This window comes from Rana temporaria, chromosome 3 (assembly GCF_905171775.1).
Source record: "Rana temporaria chromosome 3, aRanTem1.1, whole genome shotgun sequence".
Lineage (NCBI taxonomy): Eukaryota > Metazoa > Chordata > Amphibia > Anura > Ranidae > Rana > Rana temporaria.
This window is the reverse complement of record NC_053491.1, coordinates 96,977,286-96,997,553: the sequence shown is the minus strand read 5'-3', so window position 1 is coordinate 96,997,553 and position 20,268 is coordinate 96,977,286. Positions and strand designations below refer to the sequence as shown.

Below are 20,268 nucleotides of genomic sequence, written 5' to 3'. Positions count from 1 at the left end.
TACTCCATTATGAACGTTAGTTTTACCTGAATGAGTACTCCCGTCTCATAACTTGCTTCTGAGCATGCGCAGGTTTAAAAGCCCACACACGGTCATTTTTTACAACCTGAAAAACGAAATTTTTTAAAACGACGTTAAAAAATGCAGCATGTTCGAATTTTTTTTTTGTCGTTTTTCAAAAGCCGAAAAAAGATGTGAAGCCCACACGCGATCATTTTAAATGTTTTTTTTTTCATGCCGAAAAATTATCGTGTGTACGTGGCATAAGAGTATGAAGCTTAGTAGAGGACCAGCAACAGGTAAGAACCAAAACATGTAAATGAATTGAATAGGGATAAATGAAAATCTAGAAAAGGGAAGAAAAATCGAAATAAATGGGGACTAAGTAGGAAGCAATAAAGTGTGAGAAGCCAAAAAAAAGTAAGAAAAAATCTGCAAAAGGGACACATACAGAAATAGAAATCTGATAGGGGTTCTTGATTTCCTCTACGCCATCAAAATAGGAACTTGACCCCAGTGTGATGATTTCCTCTCCTACCTGGTTTCCTGGGTTATCTTTAAAACACATACTTGCATGTCTAGCAAATCAAGCATTGTTCTGTTCTAATCTGCTGCTGAATGCTGCACGGCAGGTGCCACACCGCCATCTTCTTATGTCATTTGGAGCTCGCAGTCTCTTCCAAGTTTTTTGCAACCACCACTCTGATGATACACTGTAGCACATGCACAGTGTGTTCTAGATTGTCCTGAAGTCTCCTTGGATGTGTGTTGTCTGTATTCCAGTTGGCTCTGCGTAGCTGGGGATGTCATTCTCACCTAGACAAGAAAGGCAGAAGCATGGGCTGTGCGTCACAAAAAAAAGTCATATCTAAAAAGTTGAGAAAGGGGTGGAACTGTGTGTGTGTGTGTGTGTGTGTGTGTGTGTGTGTGTGTGTGTGCTGTGTGCAATATTCTTCAAAGCAGAAAAAGGGAGTGAAGGTCTGCTTAAAGTGGAGGTTCACCCGGAAATGTTATTTTTTAACCCTAGATTCTTACCGTACTTACCGTTTTAGAGAGCGATCTTCTCCGCCGCTTCCGGGTATGGGCTGCGGGACTGGGCGTTCCTTCTTGATTGACAGTCTTCCAACAGGCTTCCGACGGTCGCATCTATCGCGTCACGATTTTCCGAAAGTAGCCGAACGTCGGTGCGCAGGCACCGTATAGAGCCGCACCGACGTTCGGCTTCTTTCGGCTACTCGTGACACAATGGATGCGACCGTCGGAAGCCTGTCGGAAGACTGTCAATCAAATAGGAACGCCCAGTCCCGAAGACCATACCCAGAAGCGGCGGAGAAGATCGCTCTCTAAAACGGTAAGTACTGCTTCGATTTTAAAAAAACTAGCCGATTCCCCCTAGACAAAATGAGCATGAATCTAAGGTTAAATTTTTTTTTTAGGGTGAACTCCCGCTTTAATGAAAAGCATTTTTTTATCTCTGTCAGTGCTGCTGTTGAAGAATTGGAATAAGCTTGACTCCAGTGTCAATCTAGAAGTTAGCGCTGTCAATGTTAGTCCAATGAGGTGCGGGCAGCTGCATATATCCAAAGAAGTGGGGATGCTTGTGTCATCAGTGACCTAATATAGTCCAGCTTTTCTGCCGGGTTTGGATTAGCTTGTGTTTGGACCAAACCCAACTTCAAATCTAAGCTCATCACTATTTGAGAATTTATGTGTGGTAAAATGTGGTAGCATGACTGGAAGTGAGGACATATCTCACTAGTGGAGCCTCAGATAGCAAGTAAAAAGGTACAGGGGTTTTCAACTCCTTTATCCAAAACGAAGAAAATAATTTTCCGGACATAACACTTATTAAACTTTTTTTTAAGTTTTTGTTTTTTTGTAACTCCTTGAAATTACATATTAAACGTTGTTTTTGTTTTTTTACGCCAGACATAATGCTTATTGTACCTGTGAAGATAAAGTAATAGCCAAATTCTAAATCGTTTGTTTCTACTAGAGGAAATTCATGGGGGAAATGTACAATTTACAAAAACCATGTAAAGATCGTGTGTATCGTGAGGAAGGGAACTGCTTTTCTCTGTACTGGAATGTAGAACATAGTTATCACATGCATAGCAGGCTTATTTAATAAAGAGACAACCAGTCTCAAATCATATTACAGTAGGTTACGGTTTTTAAAGGGTAACAGTTGCTACACAAGTCATATTGTAATTGAAGATTATTAAAAATGACCTTCCCCTTTCAATCTGCGGCGCTACAATTTTCCGTAAAGTGCCATGCAGTTTGGCAAACTGGAGGCGTTCTGTACACAGATGTGGGTAGATTCACATACAAAGGCCTAAAATTAGGACGGCCTAGCCTAGTCTTTTTAGGCTACACCGCCGTAAATTATTTAGGCTATTAGTGATTCTCAAACCACTCACCTTCAAATTTTCGGCGGCGTAGCCTAAAACGAGCGGGCGTAAGCGCGCCTAATTCAAATGACTGGGAGGGGGGCGTGTAGTATGGAAATGAGGCTTGACCTCACGTTTTTTACACTGTGCATGCGCCGGGCGACTACATTTCCCAGTGCGCATTGCGGCTAAGTAGGCCGTACGGGCCTATTGATTTTGACGCGGACGTAAACGACGTAACTCCCGATTCGCGGACGACTTACGCAAACGACGTTAACATTTCGAAATTTGCGGCGGGAACGGCGGCCATACTTAACATTGGCTAGGCCACTAGGGCCTATCCCTTACGGAAACTACGTAATTCGACGGCGTAGGCCTGGCGTACGCTTGCGTTCGGTCGTGAATCGGAGTATCCCCTCATTTAAATAATCTACCCCGGCCGCAATGGAAGCACCATCTAGCGGGCAAAAGATACATTGCAATCTAAGATAGAACGGCGCAAGCTGTCCTATCTTAGATATGTTTAAGTGTATCTCTGTTAGAGAATACACTTAAACATAGGTCGGCTTAGATTCAGAGTTAGGCCGGCTTATCTGTAGATAAGCCGGCCTAACTCTTTGTGAACCTACCTAATGGTATACGGAACGTCCCCCAGAAATGTAATTTCCTGCTTGTGTGATTGGCTCACTAATTTTCCCAGAAGTTTGCACTAAGATACAAGTCAGATTTTGGGTATCCTTTGCATTTTTGGTGATTTACTCCCAAAGGGAAACTACTTTTAAAGGAATGCAGACCCTGCAACTTTTTCCATTAGAACCCTGCAACTGCAGCGGCTACATGATAATTAAAAAGTCATTCACTTTGTACATTTTGGACAATCAAACAGCTATTTCTTCAAAATCACAAAAAGTAGAATCTGCAACAAAGTTTGTTAAAATCCCCGCAATGTACATAGAGGGGAAAGTTTTTTTTTCTCAACAAAAGTGAAGTTACCCTTTAAATATTGAAAACTGATCCGTGACTGGTTAGTCTGTGTTTACTATGTGTAGAATGTGATTTTAAAAATGTAAGCACAAGGTTTAATTAGAAGAATGATATCATTCCTGTTCACTACTAATTGTATGTGTCTTCCAGGACATCAAGGGACACAACTGGGCAGAGGAAGACTCTGATGGGGAAAATGAATGTGGGGAGTTCCTATATGGAGTACAGGTATAATTTTGTTTACCATACTGTTGTCATAATAACATTGAAGACAATTACATGCTGGCCATTTTTATCACAACAAGTTTCATATTATTGTGGAAGCTCCAGGCAGAAATCAATGCACTGCTATACAGCTCGGTTACAAGGCCAATAGAAAAAACATATAGCTGGAAGATAAGGTTTGCCCTTAAATGTTTTCTAGTTTGTGCAGCTGTGGTTGCTGTGTCTGTGCAGCCATTGTATTCCCATTGCCATGAATGGGACTGCCTGCACCTGCATGCATGGGACACCTATGCAGACAAGACACAGCCCTCACACAGGTGTACGCTTAAGTATGTCTGTGTGAACGAGGCCTGAGGCTGGGTTCACACTACTACACTACTTTCATCCTACTTTGCTCTGCTACATTGGTCCTACATTTATCCTACATTGGTCCTACATCCATCCTACTTTCATGAACAGGATACTACTTTGGTCCGACTTCAATGATATTCAATGGGCCTGAAGTAGGATCAATGTAGGACCAAAAGTAGTACAGGGAGCATTTTCAAAGTCCGACCGACTTGTGTAGGACGCTACAAGACGCTCTCATAGGGAAACATTGAACACAGAGCAAAGTAGGATGAAAGTAGTGTAGTAGTGTGAACCCAGCCTAAACAATACATACTTGAATAACATTTACTGTCAACTTAACATAAAATAAAGCTGTGTTTGCGTGGGCAAAAATATTCACATTGGTGACATGTCACCCATATCATCCAACATATTTGTTGAAACCTGGGGATAATTAGTGAGATTATTATTATTTTTTAATTATCCTTTTTTATATTTTATAGATTTTTTTTTGCATATATGTACACTTTTTTGTATTTCGTTTTGTTTTTTTTCACAAGATTAGATCCGGCACCCCCACAGCTGACTGATTCGGCTCTTGGGCTTGGTGCATGTTAAGCACCATTGCTGCACATTGCACCTTTCGCACTGAGATTGGTAGGTCAACCAAACAGAATATTGGGATGCATTAAAAAGGAGATTAACTCCAGAGATAAAACGATAATTCTCCCAATCTACAAGACTCTGCTCCGGCCGCACCTGGAGTATGCTGTCCAGTTCTGGGCACCAGTCTTCAGGAAGGATGTACTGGAACTGGAGTGAGTCCAGAGAAAGGCAACAAAACGAATAAAGCGACTGGAGGACCTTAGTTATGAGGAAAGGTTACAAGCACCGAACTTATTCTCTCTGGAGATGAGATGCTTGAGAGGGGATATGATTTTAATGTAAAAATACCATACTGGTGACCCCACATTAGGGATAAAACTTTTCCGCAAAAGGGAATTTAAAAAGACACGTAGTCATTCACTGAAATTAGAAGAAAATCTTAAATTGCGTAGAGCAGTGGTCATCAACCCTGTCCTCAGGGCCCACTAACAGGCCAGGTTTTATGTATTACCTTGGGGAGATGCAGACTAGAATACTGCAATCACTGAGCAGCAAATTATATCACCTGGGATGTATTTAACCACTTGCCGCCCGCCAATGACATATTGACGGCGGCAAAGTGGTTGTCTGATCCTGACCGGACGTCATATGACGTCCTCAGGATTCTGAGCCGCTGCGCGCCCCCGGGGGCGCGCATCGCGGCGATCGTTGTTGCGGGGTGTCAGTCTGACACCCCGCAACACCGATCTTGGTAAAGAGTCTCTCACGGAGACTCTTTACCACGTGATCAGCCGTGTCGAATCACGGCTGTTCACGGTGTAAACAGGAAAAGCCGTTGTCGGCTCTTCCTCACTCGCGTCTGACAGACGCGAGTAGAGGAGAGCCGATCTGCGGCTCTCCTGACAGGGGGGGTTCGCGCTGATTGTTTATCAGCGCAGCCCCCCCTCGGATCGCCACATGGACCACCAGGGATGCCCACCCTGGACCACCAGGGTGGGCAAAAAAAAAAAAAAAAAGTCTGTAAAAAAAAAAAAAAAAAGTCTGTCAAAAAAAAAAAAAAAAAGCATTAAAAAAAAAAAAGATGCCAATCAGTGCCCACAAATGGGCACTGACTGGCAACATAGCTAAATCAGTGCCGCCCCAGTGTCCATCAGTGCCACCCCACATTGTCCATCAGTGCCACCCTACAGTGTCCATCAGTGCCACCCCACAGTGCCCATCCATGCCCAGTGCCCACCTATCAGTGCCCATCTGTGCCACCCATAAGTAGCCATCAGTGCCACCCATAAGTGCCGCCCATGAGTGCCCATCTGTGCCGCCTATGAGTGCCCAGTGCCGCCCATCAGTGCCCATCAGTGCCGCCCATGAGTGCCCATCAGTGCCGCCCATGAGTGCCCATCAGTGCCGCCCATGAGTGCCCATCAGTGCCGCCTATGTGTGCCCATCAGTGCCGCCTATGTGTGCCCATCAGTGCCGCATACAAGCGCCGCCAATCAGTACCACCACATCTGTGCCCGTCAGTACTACCTCATCGATGCCCATCAGTGCCATCTCATCGGTGCCCATCAGTGCCGCCATATCAGTGCCCGTAATTGAAAGAAAACGTACTTATTTACAAAAAAATTAACAGAAAAAAATAAAAACATATTTTTTTTCAAAATTTTCAGTCTTTTTTTAGTTGTTGCGCACAAAAAAAAAATCGCAGAGGTGATCAAATACCACCAAAAGAAAGCTCTATTTGTGGGGAAAAAAGGACGCCAGTTTTGTTTGGGTACAGTGTAGCATGACCGCGCAATTGCCATTCAAAGTGCGACAGTGCTGAAAGCTGAAAATTGGCTTGGGCGGGAAGGTGTATACGTGCCCTGTATGGAAGTGGTTAAATTATCTTGCAAACCTGGCCTGTTAGTGGGCTTGGTGGACAGGGTTGATGACCACTGGCGTAGAGGGTTCTTTACTGTAAGAGCAGTTAAGATGTGGAATTCCCTTCCACAGGCGGTGGTTTTAGTGGAGAACATCGATGATTTAAAAAAAATATTAGATAAGCACCTGAACGACCTCAACATACAGGGATATACAATGTAATACTGACATAAAATCACACACATAGGTTGGACTTAATGGACTTTTTTCAACCTTGCCAACTATGTAACCATTCTGTTTTTACATCGCTGCATTATCTGCCTGACTGTGAGCTCTATTAAGTCCTTTACGGGGACCATTCCCAATTGTTTGTTTTCTTTCAGTAAAACGCATTTAGTCTACTGCATGAAATTGCATTTCAGGTAGAAATCACCATTATCTCTGTATAAACACACCAATTAATATTCTGGCCAAGGAAATCCAGAAACACTCATACACTTGAGGGGCCAGATCCACATAGCGCAACGTTTTTTTTTACGTCCGGCGTAGCGTATCTCAGATACACTACGCCGCCGTAACTTACAGCGTATTTCCCGTATCCACAAAGAATTTGTGCCGTAAGTTACGGCGGCGTAGTGTAAATGTGTCGGCGTAAGGGCGCGCAATACAAATCACTTGTTGTGGGCGTGTTTTATGTTAATACGTCTTGACCTCACGTAAATTAAGTTTTTTTTGAACGGCGCATGCGCCGTCTGTGGGGGTATCCCAGTGCGCATGCTGCAAATTAACCTGCAACAAGCCGATGCTTTCGACGTGAACGTAATTCTACGCAAAGCCCTATTCGCGAGCGTTTTACGCAAACGACGTAAACAACGGAAAATTAGACGCTGGCCCGACGTCCATACTTAACATTGCGTACGCCTCATAGACCCAGGGGTAACGTTACGCCGAAAAAAGCCTTACGGAAACAACGTAAAAAAATGCGCCGGCCGGACGTACATTTGTGGATTGGCGTATCTAGCTAATTTGCATACTCAACGTGGAAATCGACAGAAGCGCCACCTAGCGGCCAGCATAAATATGCACCCTAGATCCGACGAGGTACTAAGACGTACGCCAGTCGGATCTAGCCCAGCTTCAGGCGTATCTTGTTTTGTGGATACAAAACACAGATACGACGGAGCAACCTAGAGGTTACGCGGCGTATCAATAGATACGCCAGCGTAACTGCTTTGTGGATCTGGCCCGAGGTGTCTAAACATGTGTATTATAGGCACATTTTTAAAGCAGCTTTTCTTCTACCAGTAGAAAAGGCGTTCAGAGGAGCTGAGCAAACTCCCAGGGTGCATGAGGCCTAAGGGTTCACAATTTTTTTCTCACATCTGTACCGTATGTTATCTTTGATGTCGGTACTATATTGTATATCTCTCCTTAATCTTCTGCAAATAAAGTATAACTTGCATGTGATCCATGGCACCCAGTTTTTGGCTACAGTCAGTATAACCAAATATATACAGTACACTACTGAGAACATTAATTAATATAAGGCAGTGTAGCGCAACCAAAATCTACCATATACTAAAAAACGACATTACAAAAAATAGGAATATTCCAATATACTCAAATTATACAGTGTACAACAAAAATTGCATTCATATTCCAAAATTGTGTAAAATCAAACTGTAAAGTCCAATCAATAAATAATGAAATTACCGCTGTCCCTATCCCTGAGGGGAACATCACTTGCTTTGACCTTTCTGGTAATGCAGGGGTCATGGCTTTGAGGTGAGCGGCCAACTTGGAGTTAATGATGGAGGCACTGAACACTTTTATTTGGATAATAGTGTCACAGTGGTGATTACACTGTTTATCGATTGGACTTTAAAGTTTGAAGTTACACAATTTTGTAAATTGAACGCAATTTTTGTTGTATACTGTATAATTTGAGTATATTAAAATATTCACATTTTTTGTAGTATAGTTTTTTAGCATTTGGTAGATTTTGGTTGCGCTACACTGCCTTTTAATAATTTACTGTGGTTGCGCTAAATGATTTTGTATCCTACTGAGAAAATTGCCTGCAGATAACATCAGTATGACTTTTGTATAATTGAGGCTCAGTAAGAACAAATTTCCCTTTGTTTAAAAAAACGGCCTGCGATTTTTCTGCAGGACATTTACTGGGGAATGTTAAAGCGTACCTAAAGGCAAAAGTGTTTTTGCATTATGGATGGCATGGCGAGGGGTTAGAACCCCTGTCAGGTTTTTATTACTGTCTGTGTCACCACTGGGAAGATTCAGCCTGTTTTCATATGATTATTGACACCATGACTGATGGGAAAACCAGGATTTTGAGTTGCCACCAGAACAGCAAGGGAAATGCACATGCTAGTATATAGATGACGTTCCCTACTTTTTCTAAATTAAAAAAAAAGAAGGTTTTGGCATTAGATATACAATTGGTATAGAAAAGAATCACCCTCCTTTAACCACTTCAGCCCCGTAAGGATTTACCCACTTCCTGACCAGGCCATTTTTTGCCATACGGCACTGCGTCGCTTTAACTGACAATTGTGCCAAACAAAATTGATGTCCTTTTTTTTTTTTACCACAAATAGGGCTTTTTTTTGGTGGTATTTGATCACCTCTGCGGTTTTTATTTTTTGCGTTATAAACAAAAAAAAGACAGACAATTTAAAAAATAAAAAGCAATATTCTTTACTTTTTGCTATAATAAATACCCCAAAAAATATTTATAAAAAAATAATTTCTTCCTCAGTTTAGGCCGATATGTATTCTTCTACATTAATTTTGGTTAAAAAAAATCGCAATAAGTGTATATTGACTGGTTTGCGCAAAAGTTATAGCATCTACAATTAAGGGCATTTTTATTATTATTTTCTTTTACTAGTAATGATGGCGATCTGCAATTTTTATCTGGATTCTGACATTGCGGCAGACATATTGGACACTTTTGACACTATTTTGGGGCCATTGACACTTATACAGCGATTAGAGCTAAAAATAACCACTGATTACTGTGTAAATGTCCCTGGCAGGGAAGGGGTTAACACTAGGGAGCAATTAAGGGGTTAAATGTGTTTTCTAACTGTGGGCGGGTAGGAGTGTGTGGGGGAGGAGACTGATCGTTGTTTCTAAGCAGTAGGAACAACAAATCGGTCTCCTCACCTCTGACAGAACAGAGAGCTGTCTGTTTACATTGACAGATCTCCGTTCTGTCCTTCTCAGGAGCAATCGCCAGTAGCCAGCGGCCATCGCGGCCGCTGGTCACATGCATTGGCTCCTACGTCACGTAGCACACACGCGCACCCTATACTCCTTAAATCGCCAGCCGTACAACTAAGGCGATTTGCGCAGGAGTGCCATTCAGCCACTGTCAATTGATGTCGGACAGTCGGCAAGTGGTTAAAATAATCTCATTTGGTTGCTTTGCAGCCTGAAATGAAGACAGACATTGTTTTTGTTTTATCCAGCTGCATTTGCAGCTTATAACATCCAAGTAAAAGATATAACACCAACATATCAGAAAAAAATTTAACCACCTTTTGCTTTAATTACAGCCTTCAGTCTGTTGGAATCTGTCTCTACTAACTATGCACATCTAGACTTTGCAATATTTGCCCACTCTTCTTTGCAGAATTGCTCAAGTTCAGATAAAATAAAGTAATTTCACAGATTTTCAGGGGTTTAAATTTGTGCTCTGACTAAGCCATGCAAGGACATTTACCCTTTTCTCCTCCAACCACTGTGTGGTCATTTTTGCTGTGTGCTTTGGGTCATTGTCATGTTGGAAGGTAAACTTTCTTCCCATTGACAACTTTCTAGCAGGGAGCAGCAGATTTTCCTCAATAATTTGATGGTATTTTGCACCTTCTATTTTTCTTCTATGCTGACAAGTGCTCCAGTCCCTGCTGCAGAAAAAATAACCCCATAACCGGATAGTTACATAGTTACATAGTTAGTCAGGTTGAAAAAAGACACAAGTCCATCCAGTTCAACCACAAAAAAATAAACAAACAAAATAAAAAACACAATACAATCCCATACACCCAACTCCATACCCACAGTTGATCCAGAGGAAGGCAAAAAACCCCAGCAGAGCATGATCCAATTTGCTACAGCAGGGGAAAAAATTCCTTCCTGATCCCCCGAGAGGCAATCGGATTTACCCTGGATCAACTTTACCTACAAATCTTAGTACTCAGTTATATTATGTACATTTAGGAAAGTATCCAGGCCTTTCTTAAAGCAATCTACTGAGCTGGCCAGAACCACGTCTGGAGGGAGTCTGTTCCACATTTTCACAGCTCTTACTGTGAAGAAACCTTTCCGTATTTGGAGATGAAATCTCTTTTCCTCTAGACGTAAAGAGTGCCCCCTTGTCCTCAGTGTTGACCGTAAAGTGAATAACTCAACACCAAGTTCACTGTATGGACCCTTTATATATTTGTACATGTTGATCATATCCCCCCTTATTCTTCTCTTCTCAAGAGTGAATAAATTCAGTTCTTCTAGTCATTCCTCATAGCTGAGCTCCTCCATTCCTCTCATCAGTTTGGTTGCCCTTCTCTGCACTTTCTCCAGTTCTCTGATATCCTTTTTGAGAACTGGGGCCCAAAACTGAACTGCATATTCCAGATGAGGTCTTACTACTATATATTACAGCAGGGATCCTCAAACTACGGCCCTCCAGCTGTTGCGGAACTACACATCCCATGAGGCATTGTAAAACTCTGACATTCACAGACATGACTGGGCATGATGGGAATTGTAGTTCCTGCACGTGGCTTCTCTTGAGTAGTGGCGTTTTTCTTGCAACCCTCCCATACAAGCCACATTTGTGAAGAATTTGTGATATTGTTGTCTCATGCACACAATGACCACTCTTTGTCATAAATGCGTGCAACTGCTTTAGAGTTGCTATAGGCCTCTTGGTAGCCTCTCTGACCAGTTACCTTCTGGCTTTTTCATCCAGTTTGGAGCGATGCCCTGATTCAGTTGAGGGTCTCTGTACCAAATACCTTCCACTTTTTAATATCAGACTTCACTGTGCTTCTAAGCATTAATAAAACCCAGAGATCTCTTGGCAGTGCCTTGCCACGCATAGTTGATTGTTTGCTTCGGTTGCACTACCAGGAAATGCACCAGTAAAGCACTTTTCATGCTGAGATAATAAAAATGATCACAGTTGAAAGTCAAATGGCTTTGTGTGTTTACAAGTCATTTTGAGGAGGGGTGGTCCTTTTTCTAACTCAGAGATTCTGTTTTTTTATTTGTTTTTACAATTTTCTGACATTTTTGGTGTTATATCTTTCACTTGGACGTTATAAGTTGCACAGAGTAAATACAGCTGGATAAAAGAAAAACTGTGATTGTCTTAATTTCAGACTGCAAAGCAATGAAATGTGATAATTTTAAACAGGGGTGATTATTTTCTATACCCACCATATACAGGGGAACCTCGGATTGCGAGTAACGCAGGTTAACGAGCATTTCGCAATACGAGCACTGTATTTTTAAAAATCGTAACTCAGTTTGCGAGCACGATTCAAGCTAAAGCGGTGTGCAGTACCGCGTTTGGCCTGAGGTGGGGGGGCCCCGGAGCTGAGCAGAACCGATCAAAGCCGTTCGGAAATGCACGGAAAGGCCCGAGGACAGCTCGGCTGACTACGGCAAATCTCGGGAACAAAGTCTTTTCAAGGTTTGCCGAGGTCAGCCGAGGTGTCCTCGGGCCTTTTCGGCCGTTTCCTAGGCTCCCCGTCGCCCCCCCGTCTCTGGCCGCATTCGGTATTGCATGCCATTGAAGTCAATGCGGAACAAATTATTTTCGTTTCCATTGACTTTAATGGGGAAACTCGCTTTGATATGTGAGTACTTTGGATTACGAGCATTGTCCCTGAACGGATAATGCTCGTAATCCGAGGTTCCACTGTACAATGTAATACCCCCACTGCAGGTTCCTTGCTGTATCTCACATATACAGGGTGGGCCATTTATATGGATACGCCTTAATAAAATGGGAATGGTTGGTGATATTAACTTCCTGTTTGTGGTACATTAGTATATGTGAGGGGGTAAAACACCGCTATTTCTCCCGCGATTTTACTGCGATTTTAATGCTCCGCTATAGGCGTATCCAGTGTGAAAGGGTTCTAATGAAGAAACAACAGTGGCTGTCCTAGCTTCATTCAGCAAGAGCCCACAGCGTAGCACTCGCCGCATGTCACTGGAGAGCACATTGAACACATTTTATAAGTGGTCAGAAACTTGTAAATAACTCATGAAAGAATAAAGTTACGTTAAAACCAATCACACCATTGTTTTTCTTGTGAAATTCCCAATAAGTTTGATGTGTCACATGACCCTCTTCCTATTGAAAAAACAAAAGTTGGATTCAAAATGGCCGACTTCAAAATGGCCGCCATGGTCACCACCCATCTTGAAAAGTTTCCCCCCTCACATATACTAATGTGCCACAAACAGGAAGTTAATATCACCAACCATTCCCATTTTATTAAGGTGTATCCATATAAATGGCCCACCCTGTGTGTGTGTGTGTGTGTGTATATATATATATATATATATATATATATATATATATATATATATATATATATATATATATATATATATATAGTTCTACAGTTTCACCCAAGAATCACCCAACTTTCACCTTTTGAGTCATGCACTTTTAACACAGTATTCGATTCCAAGAGTCTTGAGTGAAATTGTATGAATCTTAAGTGATAATATTGATAAGCCCTGCCCTTCACAATGAAAGCTGATTGCTGTATATATTATAGAGTGACTTGGTCTGCTGGGGTTCCTGGAAGCTCTGCAGAAAATCCAAAGCATTGGCATTGGAAGAATTCTGCTTTTGCACTAAGCATCACTTTGCTACTTTTTCGTAAACTCAAAGGTTTGCTTGAAGGGACTTGTAGGAGTAGAGGGACAAGAAAACGGATAAAATCCTTGTTAAAGTCTGCTTACCTAATGCACTTTACCAAAAAAGCTTGCCGTCATGGGCTGCAATAAAGAGAACTGGTCTGGGTAAAACAAAAAACATGGAATATTGTCATAATGAGGACCTTTTATTTTTATCTCAGTATTAAATCTTTTGTAATACTATACTTTATTTGAAATGTGATGAGACCCTTCTTAAACTACAGGGCACGTGCTGTGCTGACCTGTACAGACACCCTCAGCTAGATGCAGACATTGAAGCTGTTAAGGAGATATATGGTGAAAATGCAGTATCTGTAAGGTAGGTAAAGCTGACTGACCCCTTTCCTTTTCCCATCCATTTATCATATGTGTTTTGTATCTTTTTTTTATTTTTATATAATCCGTTATTATGATTTTTTTAGAACAATACACAATATGAACCAAGGCCCAACAGATACAATATATACAGTATATAAAAGGTACAAACAAAAGTTACGTAGTGCCCGAATTGCAGTCAACATATAAAAAGCAATACCAATGACCATAGGCATAGGCATTCCTGACAATGAGTGTAAGCATACAAAGGTAAATTTACAAAAAATAGAACATTTTATTACATAGATAGCATAAAACTACTCATAAAATTAGGCTAAAAACAGCCCAGTGGTCACGATACAAAAGAATGGTCGCCTCTACATGTTTCACCACAGACGTGGCTTCTTCTGGAGCTTTTGTAGGACCTTTTTCAATACATTACCACCTTTCAAAATTATCCTGGTTCCAAATAATCTCCAAGACCCACCAGGAGGTCCAGTGCCACAAAAAGTAAGGAAAGAAGAATTGCCCTACAGTCACACCTGTTATCTCAAGAAGTTTAGCAAATTGATCAATCAATATTCATATCCTTTTCCCAAATGCAAACTTCATCTAGTGACGGCAAATTTCAAGGTACTTGTGCCATCTGAGCACTCCCTTTTTTCAATTTGCCACTGTTCCTTAGCTCAGTATCAATATGACAGCTTTTAACCAGGGAAGATCAAAACTTTAATTAATATATCCTAAGGGATTGACCTTTTTAAACAGGTTTTGAAGCCTCACTGGTAACAGGTGAATGGCCAGAGCCGCTGTCTAATATAGGAAGTATTTGAAAACCCGTCTGGGCCCGGGCTCTTCCCTTTACGGAGATTCGCAATGACAGAAGCTACTTCCAGAGTGGTGATCGAGCGTTCTAAACCTTGAACAACTGCAGGAAATGTTTTGTATCTTAACTCTGCTCATTAAGAATGTCGTTATCTTTGATACATTAAAAAGTAGAATTGATACATGTTGGTCCATAAAAATACTTGGTAAATAAATCTTAATAGCCACTGCTCCTCATTGGATTTAAAGTCTAAGTTCACATTAAACATACACTGGATCATGCAGACAAGAGGCCCCAGTAGTTTAAAATACACTGTGCCTTTTGTAAAAAATAATGCAAATGCCATACCTCTAGGCCTTTCTGTTGCCCATAAAGCCTGGGCGAAATGCTGTCAATGTTTACATTCCTATTTATTTCCTGGCTTTTTTCCAGGGCACAGCAGTCACTGGGCGCTCACCCCTCAGCATCGCAAGAGCGAGTGCATCTCTTGATTCAAAGCTGTGTAGTGTGCTGTCTCCCTTTATAGATGTGTCCATTTTCTGTTCAAACAAGGCTTTTAAGAGGCATTTCACCCTAAATAGATTGTGTTACTTTTGGACAAAGTGGGACATAGTACTATGTAAAATGGCAATGCTAAGGGTAAGGAGTACAACAATACAACAATGACCCTGGACCGAAAGGAAGACCCAAACATGGTTAAAATTGTGCCCTACTCCACCCAAAATGTCTTCAAGGCTAGGTTTCTTCATATATAAGTGACGACACTCTAGATGTTACACTTTAATTTAAACATCATCATAAACTAATTAAACTAAGTACAACATGTTGGGCTATGAACAAAACAATAGTTTGTACAATATAAGTGCTGTTTTTATAAGAACTTTTGATAGGAATTTCATATTACTGAATTCTACAAGTTTACAACTTTGCTGGATATTATGCTTTTATTTTACTTCTCATCATTTATCCTTTTCCAGGGAGTATGGGACCATTGATGATGCTGACATCGACCTGCACATTAACATTAGTTTCCTGGATGTAAGACTCCCTTTATTTTATTATTTTTCTGCTCCTTTTCTTTTTCTTGCTGTTTTCATGTAATTTCACTGCACATTCCTAAATGTGTATATATATAAAAGATCTTACCAGTTATTTATTAATTTGTCATTTCTGATGCTGTAGTGTAAAACCACCTGGCCCCTTTTTTGGGGACTGATAGTAAGATCCCTGTTTTTGTGTTCCTGAGTCTACACACCTACTGTGGCAATTATATAAGGGGTCCCATTGCCCAACAGGTTCCACCTATATCTATAATATTGAATCTTAAAGATATAAAAATCTTTCCATTTAAAGATCTTGTATTTATTTATTTATTCATTCATTGACATATGGTACAATGTTCGACCAATTTAGAGATGTAAGTTTTTGGTTTGACCAAAATGGTTACTTAAAGCTAAACACCAACCACAATGTGAAATACATATATTATTTTATTACTGTATTTATTGGCGTATAACACTTACTTTTTTACCCTGAAAATACACCATCGTTCCAAAAACCGATCGGGTTAGAACACGGTGACGTCAAACACACGACGTGCTGAATAAAACGAAGTTCAATGCTTCCAAGCATGCGTCGACTTGATTCTGAGAATACGCGGGTTTTGAACTGATGCTTTCTGTACTAACCATCGGTTTGGACCGATCGGGCAGCGGGCCATCGGTTTGATTTTGAAGCATGTTTTAAAATTTTGGACCAAAGGACAACAGACCGATGGGCTATACACACCGTCGGTTTGGACCGATGAAACTGAGCATCGGTCCATTCTCATCGGTTTTGTCCGACCGTGTGTACGCGGCCTTAAAGTTAGGGTGCGTGTTATACGCCGATAAATACGGTATTTATTACAGGTATTTATATATAATTTTTGCAGAGCTTTATGTATATTGTACATTCACTTCAGTCCTTGTCTTGAATGAGCTTACAGTCTAACTCACATGTATAGATACAACATATACAATATCTCACAAAAGTGAGTACACCCCTCACATTTTTGTAAATATTTTATTATATATTTTCATGTGACAACACTGAAGAAATTACACTTTGCTACAATGTAAAGTAGTTAGTGTACAGCTTGTATACTTGTATAACAGTGTAAATTGTCCCCTCAAAATAACTCAACACACAGCCAATTATGTCTAAACCGCTGGCAACAAAAGTGAATACACCCCTAAGGCCCTGTACACACGATCAGTCCAAACTGATGAAAACGGACTGAAGTTCCGTTTCATCGGTTCACCGATGAAGCTGACTGATGGTCTGATGTGCGTACACACCATCAGTTCAAAAACCGATCGAGTCCAACGCTGTGACGTAAAACACGACGACGTGCTGAAAAAAACGAAGTTCAATGCTTCCAAGCAGACTTGATTCTGAGCATGCGCGGGTTTTGAACCCATGCTTTTGCGTACTAACCATCGGTTTTGACCGATCGCTCAGGCGTCCATCAGTCCGATTTTAAAGCAAGTTCTAAAACTTTGGTCTGAAGGACCAAAGTCCGATGGGGCATACACACGCCAGGTTTGGACTGATAAAACTGAACTTCAGTCCGTTTTCATCAGTTTGGACTGATCGTGTGTACAAGGCCTCGTGAAAATGTCCAAATTGGGCCCAAAGTGTCAATATTTTGTGTGGCCACCATTATTTTACAGCACTGCCTTAACTCTCTTGGGCAGGGAGTTTGACAGAGATTCACAGATTGCCACTGGAGTCCTCTTCCAGTCTTTGCGCTCCTCCACCTTCCGTTTGAGGATGCCCCACAAATGTTCAAAAGGGTTTAAGAATGGAGACATGCTTGGCCAGTCCATCACCTTTACCCTCAGCTTCTTTAGCAAGGCAGTGGTTGTCTTGGAGGTGTGTTTGGGGTCGTTATCATGTTGGAATACTGCCCTACGGCCAAGTCTCCGAAGGGAGGGGATCATGCTCTGCTTCAGTATGTCACAGTACATGTTGGCATTCATGGCTCCCCAGTGCCGGCAGCACTTATGCAAACCTTATCCAAACCATGAAACTCCCGCCACCATTTTTGACTGCAGGCAAGACACACTTGTCTATATACTCCTCACCTGGTTGCCTCCACACACGCTTGACACCATCTGAACCAAATACGTTTATCTTGGTCTCATCAGACCACAGGACATAGTTCCAGTAATCCATGTCCTTAGTCTGCTTGTCTTCAGCAAACTGTTTACAAGCTTTCTTGTGCATCATCTTTAGAAGGCTTTAGAGGCTTCCTTCTGGGACTACAGCCATGCAGACCAATTTGATGCAGTTTGCGGTGTATGGTCTGAGCACGGACAGGCTGCCCTGCCCCCCACCCCTTCAATCTCTGCAGCAATGCTGGCAGCACTCATATGTCTTTTTCCCAAAGACAACCTCTGGGTATGACACTGAGCTCGAGCACTCAACATCTTTGGTCGACCATGGCAAGGCCTGTTCTGAGTGGAACCTGTCCTGTTCTTTTTATAGCCTAGCCCATCTTTATGTAGAGCAACAATTCTTTTTTTATGATCCTCAGAAAGTTATTCCATGAGGTGCCATGCTGAACTTCCAGTGACCAGTATGAGAGAGTGAGAGCGATAACACCAAATTTATTCATATTTTAGACCTTGTAACACTAATGAGTCACTTGACACCGGGGAGGGAAAATGGCTAATTGGGCCCAATTTGGTGTGTACTCACTTTTGTTGCCAGCGGTTTAGACATTAATGGCTGTGTGTTGAGTTATTTTGAGGGGACAGCAAATTTACACTGTTATACAAGCTGTAGACTTACTACTTTTTCACTACTTGTAGCAAAGTGTCATTTCTACAGTGTTGTCACATGAAGAGATATAATAAAATATTTTCAAAAATGTGAGGGTGTACTCACTTTTGTGAGATACTGTATACTAGGGCCAAGTTAAACAGTAGGAGCCGATTACCAATTAATATGTCTTTTGAATGTGGGCAGAAATTGGCATTCCTGAAGGAAACCCACATGGAGAACATGCAAAGGCCATACAGGTAGTGTTGTGGTTGCGATTCAGACAGTGGCGACCTGTCCACTAGGGGCACATGGGCGCCACCCACCCTATCTATGCGTCTGGCCCCCGGTGTACATACAGGGACGCCGGACCATAAATTCCAATGGGGGGGGGGGTGTTTTTTCTTAAGCACGTGATTAGAGCCAGAGGCTCTAATAGGTTTCAAAAAGGGCTGAAAGAAAAAAAACGAAAGAGCTTGGGAGGTGACCATGTACTAACAATCCAATGTTAGTACAGCGATCTCCCCACTGAGCTATTGTGTTCTGACAGGGGCACAGCCCCTCCCCCAGAACACACCAGTCAGCGCTTTCAGCCATTGCCTGAGAGCGCTAATCAGATAATGATCGGCAGCCCTTTTTCGGTCATGCCCCTTTGACAATAGCCGGATGTTCGGCCAGCTTCTGTCGGACCGGCTGCTGTACACGTGGACCGAATGTTGGCCGGTTTCTATTAAACTGTCCGATACCACACAATATTTGACCCATGTGTATGGGGCTTAATGGAAAGATGCACACATGGGGAAAACCTTTAAAATTTGATATAAAATAATAACTGTTAATTCTTTTTTTTGATCACTTACTATATAGTTGCTTATTTTTCTTAACTTAATTACAATCCTTTCCTTTCTTTTGCCTGTAGGAAGAGGTAGCCACTGCATGGAAAGTAATTCGCACAGAACCTATAGTACTTCGCTTGCGTTTTTCACTTTCTCAGTATCTGGATGGTCCTGGTAAGTGCTGTCTGTCACACGCTGATCTCTACATTGTATCATTTCTTTTGCTCTATCTCTACATTTTTTTACAGTGTTAGAAAATATTAACCTATGCATTCAGCATGTATAGCCAAGGCCCAGATTCTCAAAGGCGTTACGACGGCGCAACACCATTTGCGCCGTCGTAACTCCTCATCTGGCCCCGGGTATCTATGCGACTGATTCTTAGAATCAGTTACGCATAGATACCCATTAGATCTGCCAGGCGTAAGGCTGTTACGCTGTCAGATCTCAAAAGCAATTTTTTTTCCCGCCGCTAGGTGTCGCATCGTCGTTTTCCCCGTCGTCTATGCAAATGAGGTAATTATGCGAGATTCCCGAACATACGCGCGGTCGACGCTGAGAATTTACGTAGTTTCCGTAGCGTACGCGACGCGTAAGGTTGCCCCTGCTATTAGGAGGGGCAACCAATGTTAAGTATGGCCGTCGTTCCCGCGTCGAATTTAAAAAAAATTACATTGTTTGCGTAAGACGTCCGTGAATGGAGCTGGACGCCATTTACGTAAGCGTCTAAGCAAATGACGTCGGGGCGACGTCATTTAGCGCAATGCACGTCGGGTAATTTACCCGACGGAGCATGTGCAGTACGCTCGGGACGGGAGCGCGCCTAATTTAAATGGTGCCCGCCCCATTTGAATTGGGCGGGCTTGCGCCGAGCGATTTAACGATACACCGCCGCAAGTTTACAGGTAAGTGTTCTGAGAATCAGGCTGTAAACCTGTAAACCTGCGGCGGTGTAACGTAAATCACATACGTTACGCTGCCCAGGAGCAACGTAAATGTATGAGAATCTGGGCCCTAGTCTCTAAATACCAACCTAATCGTTCTCTTCATTCAACTCAAGACCTCCTGCTCTCTAGCTCTCCCATCACCTCCTCCCATGCTCATCTACAGGACTTTTCCA

At 42.0% G+C, this 20,268-nt stretch overlaps 1 protein-coding gene across 6 annotated transcripts in view; it reads left to right on the top strand.

The window, feature by feature from the left end:
- The window catches only part of PARP6 (poly(ADP-ribose) polymerase family member 6), a 109,195-nt gene that overhangs the window by 31,413 nt on the left and 57,514 nt on the right, over nt 1-20,268 (top strand). For all 6 annotated transcript variants that reach the window (XM_040343034.1, XM_040343033.1, XM_040343039.1 and 3 more), the window contains 4 exons: nt 3,528-3,605; nt 13,589-13,683; nt 15,483-15,543; nt 19,232-19,322. In XM_040343034.1, the coding sequence (XP_040198968.1) occupies nt 3,528-3,605; nt 13,589-13,683; nt 15,483-15,543; nt 19,232-19,322 (325 nt within the window). The remainder of the gene's footprint in view (nt 1-3,527; nt 3,606-13,588; nt 13,684-15,482; nt 15,544-19,231; nt 19,323-20,268) is intronic.